The 17,079-nt window shown below is 36.5% G+C and overlaps 2 protein-coding genes across 9 annotated transcripts in view; both read left to right on the top strand.

The window, feature by feature from the left end:
- The first annotated feature begins 2 nt into the window (after positions 1–2).
- Tnks (tankyrase) lies at positions 3–8,194 on the top strand. Of its 3 annotated transcripts, none has more exons than XM_011643485.3 (12): positions 3–252; positions 1,518–1,720; positions 1,852–2,144; positions 2,314–2,567; positions 2,660–2,993; positions 3,105–3,235; positions 3,306–3,534; positions 3,699–4,084; positions 4,337–4,768; positions 5,001–5,533; positions 5,617–5,966; positions 6,147–8,194. In XM_011643485.3, exons 1-12 carry the CDS (start codon positions 3–5, stop codon positions 6,385–6,387), a joined length of 3,636 nt encoding a protein of 1,211 aa, XP_011641787.2. In that variant the 3' UTR covers positions 6,388–8,194. The 3 variants fall into 3 exon arrangements, with proteins under 3 accessions (XP_011641787.2, XP_011641786.2, XP_011641785.2); XM_011643484.3 differs by having other exon boundaries at positions 1,819–2,144; positions 3,114–3,235; XM_011643483.3 differs by having other exon boundaries at positions 1,819–2,144.
- Positions 8,195–11,644: 3,450 nt separating this feature from the next.
- Gbs-70E (Glycogen binding subunit 70E) overlaps positions 11,645–17,079 on the top strand; it is a 25,691-nt gene continuing 20,256 nt past the window's right edge. For 3 of the 6 annotated variants that reach the window (XM_025219033.2, XM_011643473.3, XM_089080176.1), the window contains exon 1: positions 11,645–12,370. The gene's annotated coding sequence lies outside the window, so the exon portion shown is untranslated. Of the gene's footprint in view, positions 12,371–16,309; positions 16,519–16,800; positions 17,001–17,079 lie in introns of all 6 variants that reach the window. The other 3 variants (XM_089080096.1, XM_089080140.1, XM_011643471.3) reach the window with 3 other exon arrangements.

Genomic DNA, 17,079 nt, shown 5'->3' with positions numbered 1-17,079 from the left:
AAATGGCAGGACGCAGATCGACGCTGTCGAATGCGGCGGACTCGCTGCCGGGATCTGGCGGCTGCGGCGGCGGCGGCGGCGGCGGAGGCGGAGGAGCAGGAGGAGGCTGCAGCGGCGGTGATCCGCTACGTGAACTCTTTGAAGCCTGCAAGACCGGCGATCTCGCCAAGGTGAAGGCGTTGGTCAACCCGAAGACGGTCAACGCCCGCGACACTGCCGGACGCAAGTCCACCCCCCTGCACTTTGCAGCTGGTGAGTCGAGTTCGGGAGCCCCCGAGCGTCCGATCTCTCTTCGCTCTGGCTCCTTCCGGAGCGTAATTATTCCGGTCGCTTCTCCGCGGGACAGGTCCCGCAAAGTCCTTGTAAACACGTGGACGCTGGCGGCGGTAGGAGGTTAATGAGCCAGCAAGCCACGTTCAGCTGATCGCAATTTGTCAAACGGAGCTGTCAAGCTGTAATCGCACATAATGGTTTCCTCATCATTGGCACGTGATTTTCGTTTAGGGCAATGCCATGACAAATTCTTTCGTGAATACATAACATGTGGAAGCTTTTAAATAGGGATGAGAGAAAATAAATTTGGAAAAGAATATGCGGAAAGGAATTTTGTTGACTGTAAATTCTGTTTGTAGCTATCAACACATCTTTATTTTTTTCTTAAAGTATAATATTAACAAGCGCACGCCACCCAAATGTCTTTTATTTTCCATTAAAATTTTTTTTCATTGATTTATAGATTTACCAAATATTATTTATTAATAAAAAAATTATAAAACCGTTTTATAAAATTTATTTAAAACAATTATAAATATATATATCCAGAAGAAAAAGAGAAATCCTTGTCGATGTAGAAAGAATGCTAAAAAGTCTAAATGCTTGCAATTAATATTACTAATATTAACACCCTCCATATATACAATTCCATATATACAATCAAAACAAAAGAAAATTTCTATGATGATAATTGTTCATGAAATAAATGCAATGAAAAAATCAATTAACATGGAAATAAAGCTTTGACATTTCGATTTATTTCAAAATTTTTTTAACATGCCTTTTTTTAAGAAAGAAGCATTTTAATATTTGCAATTTATATTTTTTTGGACGTTATTATAAATATATCTACAAGTATATCTATAAATATATTATAAATATATCACTATTAAAAGATTAATTTTAATTGGAAGATAATAGATATTGTTAATATAAATAGATTATATTAATGCATGTTTAGTTCTATCTTTTTGTATAAAAAATATGATTCTAAATTTCTAAAATTGTAAGAACTTAAAATTTAAAAAAATAAATATGTGTATGTGATTTTATTGATAGCATACTTGAATCATATTCATTGTTTTTGCATGTGTATATTCATGCATGTGATTTAATATTTGTAATTTTCAGTTTCATATATAATTATATAAAATATGTATAATATTATTTTATCTTAATATTTTTAATATTTTCTGTTATAAAAATAATTAAATTTATATTATACGAAATTTTAAAATCTCTAGGATATGGTAGGAAAGACGTTGTAGAATTCCTCCTATCCGCTGGTGCATCAATTCAAGCACGTGATGATGGTGGTCTACATCCATTACATAATGCATGCTCCTTTGGACATTGCGATGTTGTAAGATTACTCTTGGAAGCAGGAGCAAGTCCAAATACGAGGGATAATTGGAATTTCACGCCTTTGCATGAGGCGGCGATCAAGGTGCTTATTTTGTGGTATTTACATGATTTTGTCTTTGATACTAAGGGCTGAAGATGGAAATGGTATCTAACTTTTTCATCTTCATTTGTACTTGACAGGGTAAAATAGACGTATGTATTACTCTGCTACAGCACGGAGCAGATGTAAACATTAGGAATACAGAAGGAAAGACTGCATTAGAAGTAGCTGATGCCTCTACTAAACCAGTACTAACAGGAGAATATAGAAAAGATGAACTCTTAGAAGCTGCTAGATCCGGGAATGAAGAACGATTATTGCAGCTATTAAATCCCCTTAATGTCAATTGTCATGCAAGTGACGGAAGAAGATCTACGCCCTTACATTTAGCGGCTGGATATAACAGATCTAGGGTCGTACAGATTCTTCTTCAGAACGGCGCAGATGTGCATGCCAAGGACAAAGGGTTGGTACATGCAAAATATCCAAGATCTCGATGTAGCAAGATGGAAGAAGTTATTTTTTGCTTTATTTTAGTCATACTTGCTTTTCATTTTCATTACATTCGTCACATTACTTCCCATTCAAGCACTATATCGATATTCCATCGAGATCTCTAACCGGCTTTTTTATAGAGGTCTTGTCCCGCTTCATAACGCTTGCTCATACGGCCACTTTGAAGTAACCGAGGCGCTTCTAAAACATGGTGCCGCCGTTAATGCCAGTGATCTTTGGACATTTACTCCGTTGCATGAAGCCGCAAGTAAATCCAGAGCAGAGGTTTGTTCCTTGCTGTTAAGTGAAGGCGCGGATCCAACGCAATTGAACTGCCATAGTAAGAGCGCTATCGACGTAGCACCGACTCTCGAATTACAAGAAAGACTAGCATGTAAGTTCTGAGTAGATCCTAGTATTTTTTATTCTTATTTCGTAAATACTTTGATCGTCATGCACTTTTTACAATAAATGCATAACTTACAGACGAATATAAGGGGCATTGTCTATTGGACGCCTGCAGACAAGCAGATCTTACTAAGCTGAAAAAGTATCTGTCTCAAGAAATTGTTAATTTTAAACATCCTTACACCGGCGACACACCGATGCATTGCGCAGTGGCATCACCGTACCCGAAGCGAAAGCAAGTTATCGAGGCCTTGATTCGAAAAAACGCTGCCATGAATGAAAAGAACAAAGATTTCCTTACGCCACTTCACGTGGCAACTGATCATTCGCATTACGACGCGATGGACATATTGTTACGGCATAATGCAAAGGTCAACGCGCTCGATGGCTTAGGACAAACCGCACTACACAGGTATCTTTGTTCTGAAAAACCACTCGTTTCAATGTCGCCATCATAAGAAATGAGTGAGCCAGTTTTAATATTGTTAGTTCATAATGCGTCAATTAATTATTTCCTTATTAGGTGTGCTAGAGAGGATAATGTACAAGCTTGCAGAATACTTTTATCGTACAACATCGACCCTTCAATAGTGTCTCTTCAAGGATATACCGCGGCACAAATTTCCGCCGAGAACGTATTGAAAATATTGCAAGGTATTTGATTTGATTTTATAATTTATTTTGAAGAAACATTTTTCTTCAAGTTTCAAGTTTAATTTCGTAGATCCACCGAATGGAACTGATGATGTGGAAGCGCAACTCTTGGAAGCAAGCAAATCGGGTGATCTTGCTGCGGTAGAAAGAATCTTGCAAGCCAATCCACATGCTGTGAATTGTCGCGATTTGGACGGGAGACACTCGACTCCGCTGCACTTTGCAGCGGGTTTTAATAGAGTGCCGGTTGTAGAATATCTATTAGCTCATGGCGCAGATGTTCATGCCAAAGATAAAGGGTAATTAATTTAATATTAATATTACAGGGATAGAATACTAATTATTAATTGATTATCTTTTAAATATTTATATAGCTTATATTTATTAACTATTTATAAGATGTAGTTCAATATTCTTTATGTATGAATTAAAATGTTCTTAAACATTATCTATCTTGATATAGTGGGTTGGTTCCTCTCCACAATGCCTGCTCATATGGTCATTATGAGGTTACGGAATTATTGGTAAAACACGGAGCGTCCGTGAATGTTGCCGATCTGTGGAAATTCACACCCCTGCATGAAGCTGCCGCCAAGGGCAAGTACGAGATAGTTCGATTATTGTTGAGACATGGAGCAGATGCCACTAAAAAGAATAGAGACGGTGCAACGCCATTAGACTTAGTAAGAGACGGTGATCAGGATGTAGCCGATCTTTTACGTGGAAATAGCGCCCTTCTGGATGCAGCAAAGAAAGGCAATTTAGCTAGAGTTCAGAGATTAGTTACACAAGACAACATTAACTGCCGAGATGCGCAAGGACGTAATAGTACTCCGCTACATTTGGCCGGTACATCACTTCAGAATACATAAATACAAATAATCTCTCTATTTTTAGAAAAATATAATTAAACATCTTTGTCATATTTCTTTTTACTTTTATTTTGTTGCGAAAACTTATATATTATGTTAATAATTTTAATTCAAATTTTTAGTAATTCACATAGATACAATAAAGAGATTTTGTATATTTATATATTTGTAAAGAAAAAAATATGTTTTATATTTGTGCATATGTATACAACTGTGTTTTTTTCAACAGCGGGGTATAATAATTTGGAAGTGGCTGAATTCTTGCTTGAACGTGGAGCTGATGTAAATGCGCAAGATAAAGGCGGCCTTATTCCTCTACATAACGCGTCGAGTTATGGCCATTTAGACATCGCAGCCTTACTCATCAAATATAATACTGTAGTGAATGCGACTGACAAATGGGGATTCACGCCGCTTCATGAAGCGGCACAAAAAGGTCGAACGCAACTGTGTGCTCTTTTACTTGCTCACGGTGCTGATCCCTTTTTAAAAAATCAAGAAGGGCAAACCCCCGTAGATCTAGCTAGTGCGGATGACGTGAGATGTTTGTTGCAAGATGCCATGGCTTCTCAGCAAATCGTTCCATCGGTACCGTCAGGCAACATGGTAAACAATGCTGTTGGCAGTTCTGTTAACAGTAGGCCACCTAGTATCGTATCTGGTAAGAACTGTTTATAATTATAAATTATTTTTTTAAAAAACCTTCCATTCTCTTTCTTATTATTTAAATATGTGGAATGAGCTGAAATATATTTTGTTTTTTTACATCTCTTAATGTCTTAATTTTTATACAATAATTGCTGAATATAATTGCGTTACGAACAACTATATTTCTTGTTTTTGTTTCTTTATCTGAATATATTTATACTTGTAACCTTCGCTTTTTTTTCTAGTTCCTGTTACACCGCCACCACCTCTCACACAAGAAACAGTCATTATGCCATCTGGCGCAGCCATGACTCTGTGTGTGCCATTGGCTCGTCCGACGTCGTGTCTAAGTCCGATGCCGCCGAACGAGCCATGCTCTGAAAAAGAATCCAAAGATATATGTAAAGATCACAACGGTACCATCACGACCGTCGCTGGCTTCCTGCAGAGTCTCGGTTTGGAACATCTACTCGAACTCTTCGAACGTGAACAAATCACTTTGGATATATTGGCAGAAATGGGACATGAAGATTTGAAACAAGTTGGAGTATCAGCTTATGGTTATAGGCATAAACTAATTAAAGGTATGGACAAATTGCTGAACACAGCAGCCGGCTCCCTTTGGCAGCCTTCCATAAATCCCGGAACATTGTTAGTGGATTTACTAGCAGAAGATAAAGAATTCTTGGCTGTTGAAGAGGAAATGCAAAGTACTATTAGGCAACATAGAGATAATGGCCATTCTGGTGGTATTTTTTCACGATATAATATAGTCAGAGTAAGTATTTAATTGATATCAGAAATGTAATATGATAATTATCTTATTTTTATTCGTAGTAATTAAAAAAATATTTTATGTAGATACAAAAAGTTCAGAATCGCAAGTTGTGGGAGCGTTACGCTCACAGAAGACAAGAAGTGGCTGAAGAAGTTGGTGCCGCTGCTCCCGCTTCTCCTAGTACTGGACCTAGGGGTATTCCTAGTTCGACGGTATCGCAAGCGAATGAGAGAATGTTGTTCCACGGCAGTCCATTTATCAACGCTATCGTTCAAAAAGGTTTTGATGAAAGACACGCATATATTGGCGGAATGTTTGGCGCCGGTATATATTTTGCGGAACATAGCAGCAAGAGCAATCAATATGTTTACGGTATATGCGGTGGTACTGGATGTCCTGCACATAAGGACAGAAGCTGCTATATTTGTCACAGGTAGGTTTAAGAAAAATAAAAAACAGCTTTTTACGACAAGTTTCTAAAAGTTCATCAGTAACAGCAATTTTCACCATTGACATGAATTAAATTTATCTATTGTACTTTTCTTCGTTTTCTCTTTTCTTTTTTAGAAATAACTTCTGTTATTAAACCATTTCTATTTATAATCCTTTTTAGGCATTTACTGCTCTGTCGAGTTACGCTCGGTAAATCATTTTTACAATTTTCGGCAATGAAGATGGCACATGCTCCTCCTGGTCATCATAGTGTAATGGGTAGGCCGTCACAGGGCGGTTTAGTATTTCCCGAATACGTTGTTTACAGAGGCGAACAAGCGTATCCAGAGTATCTTATCACGTACCAAATCGCGAGACCTCAACAAGAAAGCGGTGGTAGTGACGGAGTTGAGGAACGGTGATCGGAGCCAGGTCCCGCGGCGCGATTGCGCAGCCTCTGTTGCTGTCAGAGACCGAGAGCATGCAGCGCTTTGTCGCGGACGTAAAATTGCTTCGTCTAACATCAGTTCTTCCATTTTTAACTGATTAAAATAGTATTCGCGAAATATTGTGTGTATATGCATGTATACATATGTGTACATGCGTACATATGTGATCGATACATGCACCTATAAAATATTTTATTCCAAAATAATTCATTCTTATTAAAAGAAAGGAAATGATAGAATGTAATAGATTTCTTCTAGCATTTAAACCGATACTATTAAAGATCAACCCGTTAGATGGGAAGGAATGAATATTAATCGTGATGTGTATATATCGATACAGATTACAGTGTGTCTCTTACATCAAATTTGTATCGATTAGAGTGTGTTCCTAGGATTAGTCAATATTAAAGGAAATTACAAAATATTCGTATACATTTGTATACGTGTAAAGATTAATTAATTTATATTTCAACTGCAAAAGATAAAGGTAAAAGCTAATTTTGATCTTGAAAGTATATAAAATCATCGAAAAATGTAATTTACTCATCGTCTCCGACATGATATATAGTAATAGATAGTAATTTGTATAAAGTAAATTTATCTATTTGATATGTACATTATAGGTAAAGTCTGCAATGTGATGAAATATATATTTATATGTACAAATAGAAATGTTTTTTTTTTTAATATAGGATATTAATATATTTATAATGATTATAAAATTTGTGCATTATAAATAATTTTGTACTTTTATTTCGACAAGCGATAAAAAAAAGACATTTAATTGTATCATTTACAATATTCTTCACATAGTATGAAGTTTTTCGTTTAGTTATTGATTCATGTAGCTAAATCTTTTGCATTTCGGACTTTACTTGCGATGTGTATAAACTTATAACATCACTATAAGTATTATAATGTAAATAATTTATGATTATCTATTCTCTTATGATTCATAAACATAATCAATGGGGTTCCTATAATTCGATAGAGTAATCTTTCAGACACTATATAGTCTTTTTTTACCAAGATGATATAATAGCTATTTTATTAACATCGATCTGTTCTTGGGGAAATAATGATGTCGACAAATGTGACAAGTTGTTTGGAAAACTTGTACACATTGTCGACGGCGTGTAATACATAACTACAAAATATTGTGGCAGATTGAACTATTTATAAACAAATTACTAAATATAGTTGAATTAATTTGACTTCGGCATACACGCCGTTCAAAGGATGATCTTTTAAGAATGATCAAATTTAAACGAAAGATATCGAAGACATTTTCTGATCTCATTATTATCATTAAAAACGTCGTCTTTAACGTCGTTCTTCACGACACTTTTAAGATGCGAAATTATTTCATAGTTCTAAAAAGTTCTAAAAAGAAAGAACTATGCAAATATATGTATATGTATAAAAATAATACGATTGTGTAGATAGCGAAGAACGAACACCATTTACAACCATAACAGCTATAGTCTTAATACTTATTCTCGGTGATGGTAATTTCTTTTTGTGTTTTTATAGGATGTTCACTTTAAGCCAAGTGCTACTGATTGTCTATGACTACACTAGACACGAAGTAGCAGCCAATGACTTCTCTGCGCTGTTGTATCTGCTCTAAAAATCTGATAATACAATATTTTCATGTAGGGCAGACATGCAACATAATCGGAGTAATACTGAAGTGCATACATATTACCACTGTGTTCTAATTGTAAGAGAACGAGAGACTTATAAAAAAAAAAAAACAATGATTTTCTTTAATTGTTAATACGTGAGTTTTTTGTCTTTCTCTTTTTTTTTTTTTTTTTTTTTAATTTCTTTCCCCTGATTTTGATACTCTTGGAAATAATATATACAGAAGACAAAACACTTGTAGAAACACATGTTCCTCTTTCCTCTTTCTCCGCATTTTATGAATTATTTGTTAACTTTAAATTTACTTCGGCCTAAATTTCGATTTAATTAAAATTCAATCAGCGGATCTTTTTATGAAAATCTCGTTTCTGCTCGAATATGCGAACAGAACATTGATGTCCGCTGATATCGCAATCGTCTAATGAATCTCGTTAAGGATCAAGTGAACGTGACACGCGTGTTATATCACATCACAATATATATCACAATATGCGATTTATAAAAGCAACTTCGTAAACAATTTAATCTTCAAGATTATGTCTCTGCATATATACGTTTCGGCTGTCTGTTCGTCATTACCGTTAGTCGTTGACACTTCCTTCTTTTTTTTTTAACTGATTTTTTGACCCACAGAGTCACGTGACATTTGCACTTTATGAGCTATCGTTCGTACCATGTTACATCATTCGCGGAAATTTTTAAATGTCACAATTCCTTATATATAAGAAACATGCATATATCAACGTGAATGTAATACCGATGCATCACAAACACATTCATTAACATAACGACAGATCCAATTATACCTATATTATAGTTTCGTTATGTACAGTAGATAATTTATTGAAGTGCGCGCGCGCGCACACACATACACACACACACACACACATATATATTTCTCTGATGCATGTATCTTCATAGATTAGAGAAGAGAATAGAATAATGATCTTTGCTTATTATTTACTCATCAAATAGCTTCATTTCTCTTCGATATTATCAGGCCGAAAATTTTTCTAAATTAAAATTGAATTAATTAAATTAAAATAAAAAAAAATAGAAAAAGAGAAAATAAAAAAAATTATATATGTTGCACGAAATTTCTTTTTCTGTTTTATATATATATATATATATCTTTCTTTCTGACATCGGACAATTTAGCTTTTTCACTAAAGATAAAAACTAAAATAAGATTTGATAAAGGACAGGAAGGAGATTATAGGATTAGCTAGTTACGGAATGTACTCTGCTGCTAATGTTGAAATGTGCGCTATTATAATCTATAATCAACGCAATGTGCACCGCGTAATATCGCTCGAATGTGTCGGGAAAAATTTGCATAATATCCGATCGCGACGCGACACGTGCTTGCGGCGTGTTCCAATCGCGAACGTCTTTTTCACTTTTCTCTCTTCTTTTTTGTTTAATCGCGGATAGGGGAAAGTTCTTGCGACTTTTTCTCACGGACAATACGGTGCTAAGTTCTAAACCGTAAAAAAAAGAGTATCGTTTTGCGCTTTTTTTCAGCGATATCCTCGATATCGTTCAGAGCAAAAACAAGTCTCGGCTGATATACGTCGTCCGGATGAGAATTCGCAAAAAATGAATTGCGAAAAATTGAAGTGCGACGACCAATACTGATTGCTCGTTCGCGTTTCTTCATCTTTTCTCCAAACGTGGAAAATTACGGCGTCGGATGTTTTAGAAGTTATGCTAAATGGCCACGTGTCGCGCGGTATCGTTCGATGAATCGACACATTTTGACCAATGGTCGCGATCAAGTGGCAACTTTAATCTTCTCCAATGCGATATATCTTTCTTTTTTCTCATTTATCTCGTGTCCTATTGAGAGAAAGAGAGAGAGAGAGAGAGAGAGAGAGAGAGAAAGCAATTGCAGATTGTCATTATTTTCCACGGCTTGTTTACTCATTATCATTATTGCGTCTTCTGCTAATTGCCGAGTATTTACGCATCGCTCCTCTCTGCCGAAAACGAAATAGTTCCAAACAGCACAGATGATTTTTAAAAAAACTTTCTATAAGGATTTAGAAAGGATTCTATAAAAGTATACATTTTAACTGTGTGGAGTTAAATCAAAGTTGCTTTGAAAGAAATTCTTTTTCTATTCGTAATGAGTTCGAAAAAAATCTCTCACCCGTAAGTAGTATATGGTACCGTTGAGATGGACATTGGTATGGTACAGATGGACAGCTGGAGCATAGTACCGTTGGAGATGGCTGAGTTTCATTTTCTCGTAATTGAAAATCTTATAAAATAGAATAAGAGATAACATTTTGAGATATTTGCACTATATTTTAATGAAATAATAATGAAATAATGCCCTATGATCTGTTTCTGCCATCTCAGGTGATACCTTGAAGGTAAACTCATAAAATTGTCTCTCCGAGATAAAATATCTCTCTGAGATAAAATAAAATATTTTGACAATTTCGTGTAGTTTCGTACAATTTAGGGACCTAATATTTCTGAGAGATATATATTATTGGTTTGTTAGTTGTCTGTTATCTGAAAACTATTTCAATTTCACTCCGAATTCTTATAGATTATATAACAAGATTTCCTTTTGTATCTGAAGAAGACCTTAGAATTGATGACATAAAAGTGAAATCCGGAATTCTTACGAAGTTTTTAGGTCAGACACGGGATGGGAGAATAATATACATTTCATAATTTGAGGATTTAAGAGGAATTATTTTTTCTCTCTCTCATCTGGATTGGTATATTTTACGAAACTTTTAAGAAGCTCGCGACGCAAATGCATAATTATCATGCTCGCGGAATTCCCGTTGGATCCCGGCGCGGTGCGGAGAGGAGATAATATGCATCGTAATATGCGTAATAATCAGTCCGACTGTTAACGCTAAAAATATCGATTCGCACCGATCGTCATATCCAGCTCAATCCAATACGTCAACGACACCTGTCTTATCGCGACACGCATGCTACTTCGTATTAAATGCGTGATTAATATACAGACGCTTCTCTCTATCGCGTGCGCGGTAAATTCCATGTCTCCAGTCATAGGAAATCTGGCGCCGGGTGCTCAAAGCTTAGTCGAGCTACCACGTGCGAGTTCGCGAGGTCGACTCCTCCGGCGCCAAGTTGCAGCATCAAGCACGTGCATCACATCTGATGCGGGAGCGGGGAAGGAGGAAGAGTGAATCGACGGCGGGCGCAGAGAGCGGCCAACGACGTGAACGTCAAATTCCTTCTTTTTTTTTTTAGAAAGAAGAGAGGGCTCAGGAAAAAATGAGGGAAAGACGATGTGGCGCGAGGCGTGAGAATCACGCGTTTCGCGCGTCGCGCCCGTCTCGCTCGAAAACGAGGGAAATCGATCGCGATCGTATAGGAAAATCGACAGAGACGGGGATGCATCAGGTTCGTGAAAATCAGCCGCACGGGCAATCAGCCGCACTCGGAACTCGGAATGCATGTGCACGGAGCACGCGGCACGCGCTCCGCTCCGATTCGCGTACCCGCCGCGATCACGTGAACGTCACGCGAAGCGCAGCGCGGGGCGCATGCGCGGACGCTCGCGCCGCGCCGGCCGGGCCGGCGTTCGCCGCCGCGTTCAAACGCCGCGATTCAAACGCGTGTCAGACGTGGTGTAGTAACGTGGAACGGTATCGCGCGCGCGAACGACGGCGCGCCGGTCGAGCCGACGCAAACAGGGGTTGAACATACACACGCACAAGCACGTAACTTTTATCTTTTCTGTCCTTTCTCTTCTCGCGTCTCTTTTGTACGCGTGTGCGCGTAGAGATATCGCGCGACTTCTCGGAGTCTGACTGTCGTCGTGTGATAAAACCGCTGCCGTAGGACGTGCGGACTGGAGTCGGTGGTAGACACGCGCACGATGCGCCACGCAACGGTCGTTATCACATGAGGAGGAGAGAATCGCCGTTCCAACTGTTCCCCGCCGGTCCTCCATCAGCTCGACCGGCGTCTTTTGCACAAGAGCTCCGCTTTTGTTTGTTATATCCCGTGCGGCGAAGATCGGACTCGCAATCGTGGTGGTGCCCGGCACTAGTCGCGATCTTGCGTACAATGGCATGAGAAAGAAGAAATTGTATATCCGAGAAACGGAGCACAACTGCAACCGGCAATTGCAGACTTGCCGGATCTCGAAGATCCGCGAAGTAAGAAGAGCGAAGAAAGGATAAACCCGTGTGACACGGAGGAAGGAGGACGTCGCTGCCACAGTCGCGAAACCGAGCGAACGTCTGTGAGAGAGTTATTTAAATCCGCTCCTCGTCAGGTCTGAGGAGTCTGCCGTTACTGCGAGAAACTAGTAAGTAACACACGTTATTTAACGATCTTTCACATCAGTTTGTTGACATGACGCGCGTGAGAGATTTAAATTCTTTGGACCCTCATGGCTGATTCGATCGATTCGCTAATGTGCGCTTATTACTAAAAAACATATGTTTCATTATTTGAAGATTTTCCCTCACATTTAAATTTACATGCAAAATTTTTCTGTTTTAATTATTTTAATATATAATTACCGAGTGTGAGAGAGAAAGAGAGAAAAAGAAGGAGAGACAACTGTTTAAACTAGAAAATAGATAATGAATTAATCATATATCGAATGATTTTATCCGCAATCACCTAATAATAAGTATGCTCTAAAAATTGAGATTAAATTACTTTTAAATATATCTAAAAAGAGGATCAAGAAAACAATAATTAAGTAATAGAATAGATTAAGTAATAAAAGAAAGCTTTAGCTAAATTATATCTATATTAATATAGATCTCCTGACCTCACTAATAATAGCTCACTTTTATCAATACGTTTATTTATTTCTGAGATTTTATAGTATATTTTATAATATAAAATCACATATAATATATAATATAAATTATATATTAAATGCTTTTAAAAGCGCATTTTTCGATATACAAAGTATAAATATGGACTTAAAATTATAATATTTTATACATTCTATTTTTTCACAAAAATTTGAAATTATGAATTTTTATAAATCATTTGCAAAGACGAACTTTCTCAGTAAAATCATCAATTTATTGTTTGTAATTTTGACGCAGATATAATAATGTTATATATTTTTATACACACAAAATAGTACATATATATAGTACATACATATTTACTATTTACACGATATAACGTTACAACACCGAGTCTATACAATTCAGACACGTCTAATTCTAACTACAATAGTAACTAAAATAGGATAGTTTCTTGGCACTTGGCGAACAAAATTTTCCATTCTCCCTCCTCCACATTCTCAAAGCAAAACTGCAACATCTTCGAAGCGATATACGCATTATTCCGCTTGACATGCGTGAGGAAAACACGCGTGCAAAAATTAGCATCGGAGCAACGATATCGTTTTGATAAGTCGGATTTCGATGATACATCTTGACGTGAAGATTTCTCCGTCTTCTTCTCTATTTGATTTATCGCAGAATGGAAATACGGTGCCATTTGTAGCGTGTATTACGATCTTCCGTTATTATGCTCGTCGCAGCAAGTCGAGGAGTCTTCGTAGTATTATAAAACCGGTCTTGTCGAAATTACGCCGGTTTTTCGAGCATGTGCCATGGCTGATGCAGCGTGATGCAGTAGTCACGAACGCATTGGACGGGCGAATCCGTGTCTGCAACAAGCCTGGACGTTTCCCTTGCAACGGAGAATCTTGAACTTCCCCGTGTGAACAGCTCGCGTGTATCCCAGACGATTATTTACGCTTTCGACACTTCGTTGTCAACACTGTAGTCACGAATAAGTAAGAGAGAGACATGAGTGAAATGAAGAATTAGACTTATGTTGAATAACACGAGATTTCAGGATGACTGATTTGCTTTCTAGAAAGATAGATTTTTGCGAGCACGGACTTTCTATAAAAATTTTCATTTTAACCGTAACTCCATATTTAAATTTGGGAGATGTCACAGGCTAGACTTTCATCACGGATTAGATTTCAAAAAGTTCGTTTTTAACCTCATTTTGGAGAAAAGCACGTGTTCAACACGTGTATGAAAGTGTAAAATTCAAACGAAACGTTTTGACCTCATGAACAACGGGCGTCTCCGACGGAATGGAAAATGCCGAGAACAAGTCTCTTTGTGATGTCTATAAATGAACTCTTGCTCCTCTCTTATCGCTATGGCATTACTGTCTACCGGTGAAAAAATATCGATATAATTGTCTGACATTAATCGGTAGTCTGTTTTATCATGGAACGCATTTTATCATGGAACCAACGTGATATCCCAACTGAAAGATTAGAATTGGAACAAATGATAACGTATAAGTTTCAACCATCTTAATTATTTATACACGCGACTTTGGAGTTCATTTACAGCGGGCCAAAAAAGAATGCCATTATGTATTATCACGAAGGGGACTTTTTGTTTATAAACAAGAACCAAGATAGCTTCCTAAAGTGACAAGTCGCAATTCATCTCGCGTATGTTATATTATGTTATATTACATCGTATCATTCGGCAAATTAGTCCGTCCACGTTAATCTAAATCTATTTTTACTGCCACGAACAAATTGATATTAGCGCTTAATATATAATTAAAGAACTCTTGTTTCGCAATTAATCAGCAAACCATATCGAAAGATCGATTCCAAGCGCGTGTGTTAAAACTTTTACGCAATTGTTCATCGTCAAAGTGAGATTGATTAAAATAAAGACATCTTATTTCAATTACTTCCTCAATTTCGATTAAATGTATTTTATTTTATTAATTAAACATTTGAGAAACAGAGAAAGAGAAAATTAAAAAGTAAAAAATAAAATAAAAAATTATTCTCGAGAATCGTTCGAATCAAATCTTTTCAAAGAGATGCATACATCAAACTTGCTTCGGCCAGTTATTCTTTCGAAACCAGCTTGGCAGCTTTTTGGACGACATTCACTCATTATATATTTCATGTCCGCACATTTATCTTGGTTAATCATACCTTGAACATGTGTACGTGATCTAACATTTACGATAATCTACATTGATACTAATTTCCGGGAAAAGTCCCGGGCTGATTATCTGGACCTTTTCGAACTAGGAATGCATTAAGTGACCGGGTCGTCTCTGGAAAAGCGGAGAAAAGCCTGGATAATCGAATAATAAATATAGACATAAGATATAGAGATAAATATAGATGTAGAGGAATCTCGGTTTACATAGATTCATCATGGAAAAAGTATATCTTATATTTTATAGTAGGACATATGTGAACGTTTCTTACGTAATATTGGTATGCATTAATGAGTGAATTACGTTATCATTGAGAAAGTGTAGGAATGAAAGTTTTGGGACAACAGAATAGATAATAAATAAATGCGATATCTGCTTATCTGCGTCTATCAGTTCGTGCAACATGTCATACTTTAAAAAGAAATAAACTTAGGGTCACGTCTCGAATGATATTACATCAAATATCACGGAAAAATTTAGTGGGTAGATGAAAGTGTAATACTCTTGAATACTCGAGAATCCCTCTTAATTTATTTTCTTCTGTCTCTGCGCGACGGATATTTTTTTCATTACATGAAGATATTAATCTATTCTTATAATACGCATATATTATAAATATTAGATGATTAAATGATATTTTGCTTTCTTGATATTTATTTATTTCTTGTGCATTGAAAAAAATATCAGTCACGTAAGGAAAGGAAATTATATATCACTTAACACTATACCAAATAACGGATATCAAATATATTTCAACTGCAGATATATTATTTAATTTCCATATGTATTCGTTAAAAAAAAATAATATCGTTTAGAAACACTTATGAAAGAATTTTTAAAATTTATTTATTTACTAACTTTAAATACGGAACATTTAACAGAGTAACTTATAAGTCATTAAGTTGCTCGATGAATTTTCAAATTGTAAGATTATTTTTATATCGTGCCTCTAATGAAATAAAAAGTGCGATATAAAGTTTCAAAAAATGCACGAAACTTTTAATAAAAATAATTTCTTTGCGTTTTGACTTGAAAAATAAATCACGTTACTCATATCTAACGATAATAAATGTGCATTTAAATAGCCGCGGCATATCTTCACGTCTAATGCATCGCATGGTTTCGGTGACGAGTTAAACTTTGCTCGGTAAGATTCCGCGATCGGTCACTTCGCGAGGACGTTAGAATTAAGTGAGAAAGAGAGAGAGAGAGAGAGAGAGAAAGCTGGGAATATATATATATATGTATGTCGGTTATCATTTCTGCTTCGAACCAGAAACCTGGGGGCGATAAGGCCGAGAGGGTTCGACCTCAATGGCGCCTCCGTCCGAATGGAAAAGAAAAAAGAAAAAATGAGGGGAATACTGCCGTGCTGAGTACAAGATACTAATCGTCTGGCTCTGAAAATACTAGCTGGTTCATCAAATGCTGTCAAAGCCCTCTCACGTGTTCGTCGCGTGGATGTCTGATATGATACGGCAGCGGGTAATTAGAACATTCATATCGACAGTTTTATTGAATTTTTCTAATCGCACGTGAAACTTGAGTCTCGTTCTTAATTTCTATTCGCATCAAAAATCAAACGAGCAGTTGCAACTTTGCATGAATTTTTTATAAATATTTGATTGACTGACAAATCAGAGAACAAAGAATTTCGATAAGCAAAATTTAAAACAAAATTCTAATTAAGTGTAATATAATATATAGATATATTTATAATATTACATTAAGTGTACAATAATTGATAATTACTTGATTGTTTTTCAGATCAAAAGATGTAAAATGTTAAATGAAAAATAAATAACAAAACGTCCGTCTCCTAATCTTCGAGCTATTTGTAGTATCACGAATTCATAGTCTAACCGGATTTCGAACTTGAATGACGGTACTCGAATTCCATCGACTGGTCCTTCTACTCTCTACTGAGCCGGGCTTATGCTCGTTTCGTGTGACATGCATATGAAAAGGTAAAACCGGTTGAAGAACGTCTCTCCGTTATTTTTCTTTTTATAATCGGCGGCTACTTCTTATGTTCAAAGATAGGCT

Source organism: Pogonomyrmex barbatus, unplaced genomic scaffold, assembly GCF_055798465.1.
Source record: "Pogonomyrmex barbatus isolate J1 unplaced genomic scaffold, ASM5579846v1 scaffold1, whole genome shotgun sequence".
Lineage (NCBI taxonomy): Eukaryota > Metazoa > Arthropoda > Insecta > Hymenoptera > Formicidae > Pogonomyrmex > Pogonomyrmex barbatus.
This window is presented reverse-complemented; position numbering and strand designations above follow the sequence as displayed.

Bases quoted from the DNA above. Each gene is read 5' to 3' on its own strand.
- Tnks (XM_011643483.3), top strand. From the start codon at position 3: ATGGCAGGACGCAGATCGACGCTGTCGAATGCGGCGGACTCGCTGCCG. The intron at 253-1,517 runs GTGAGTCGAGTT...TAAAATCTCTAG, and splicing joins CCCCCTGCACTTTGCAGCTG to GATATGGTAGGAAAGACGTT. The intron at 1,721-1,818 runs GTGCTTATTTTG...TGTACTTGACAG, and splicing joins TGCATGAGGCGGCGATCAAG to GGTAAAATAGACGTATGTAT.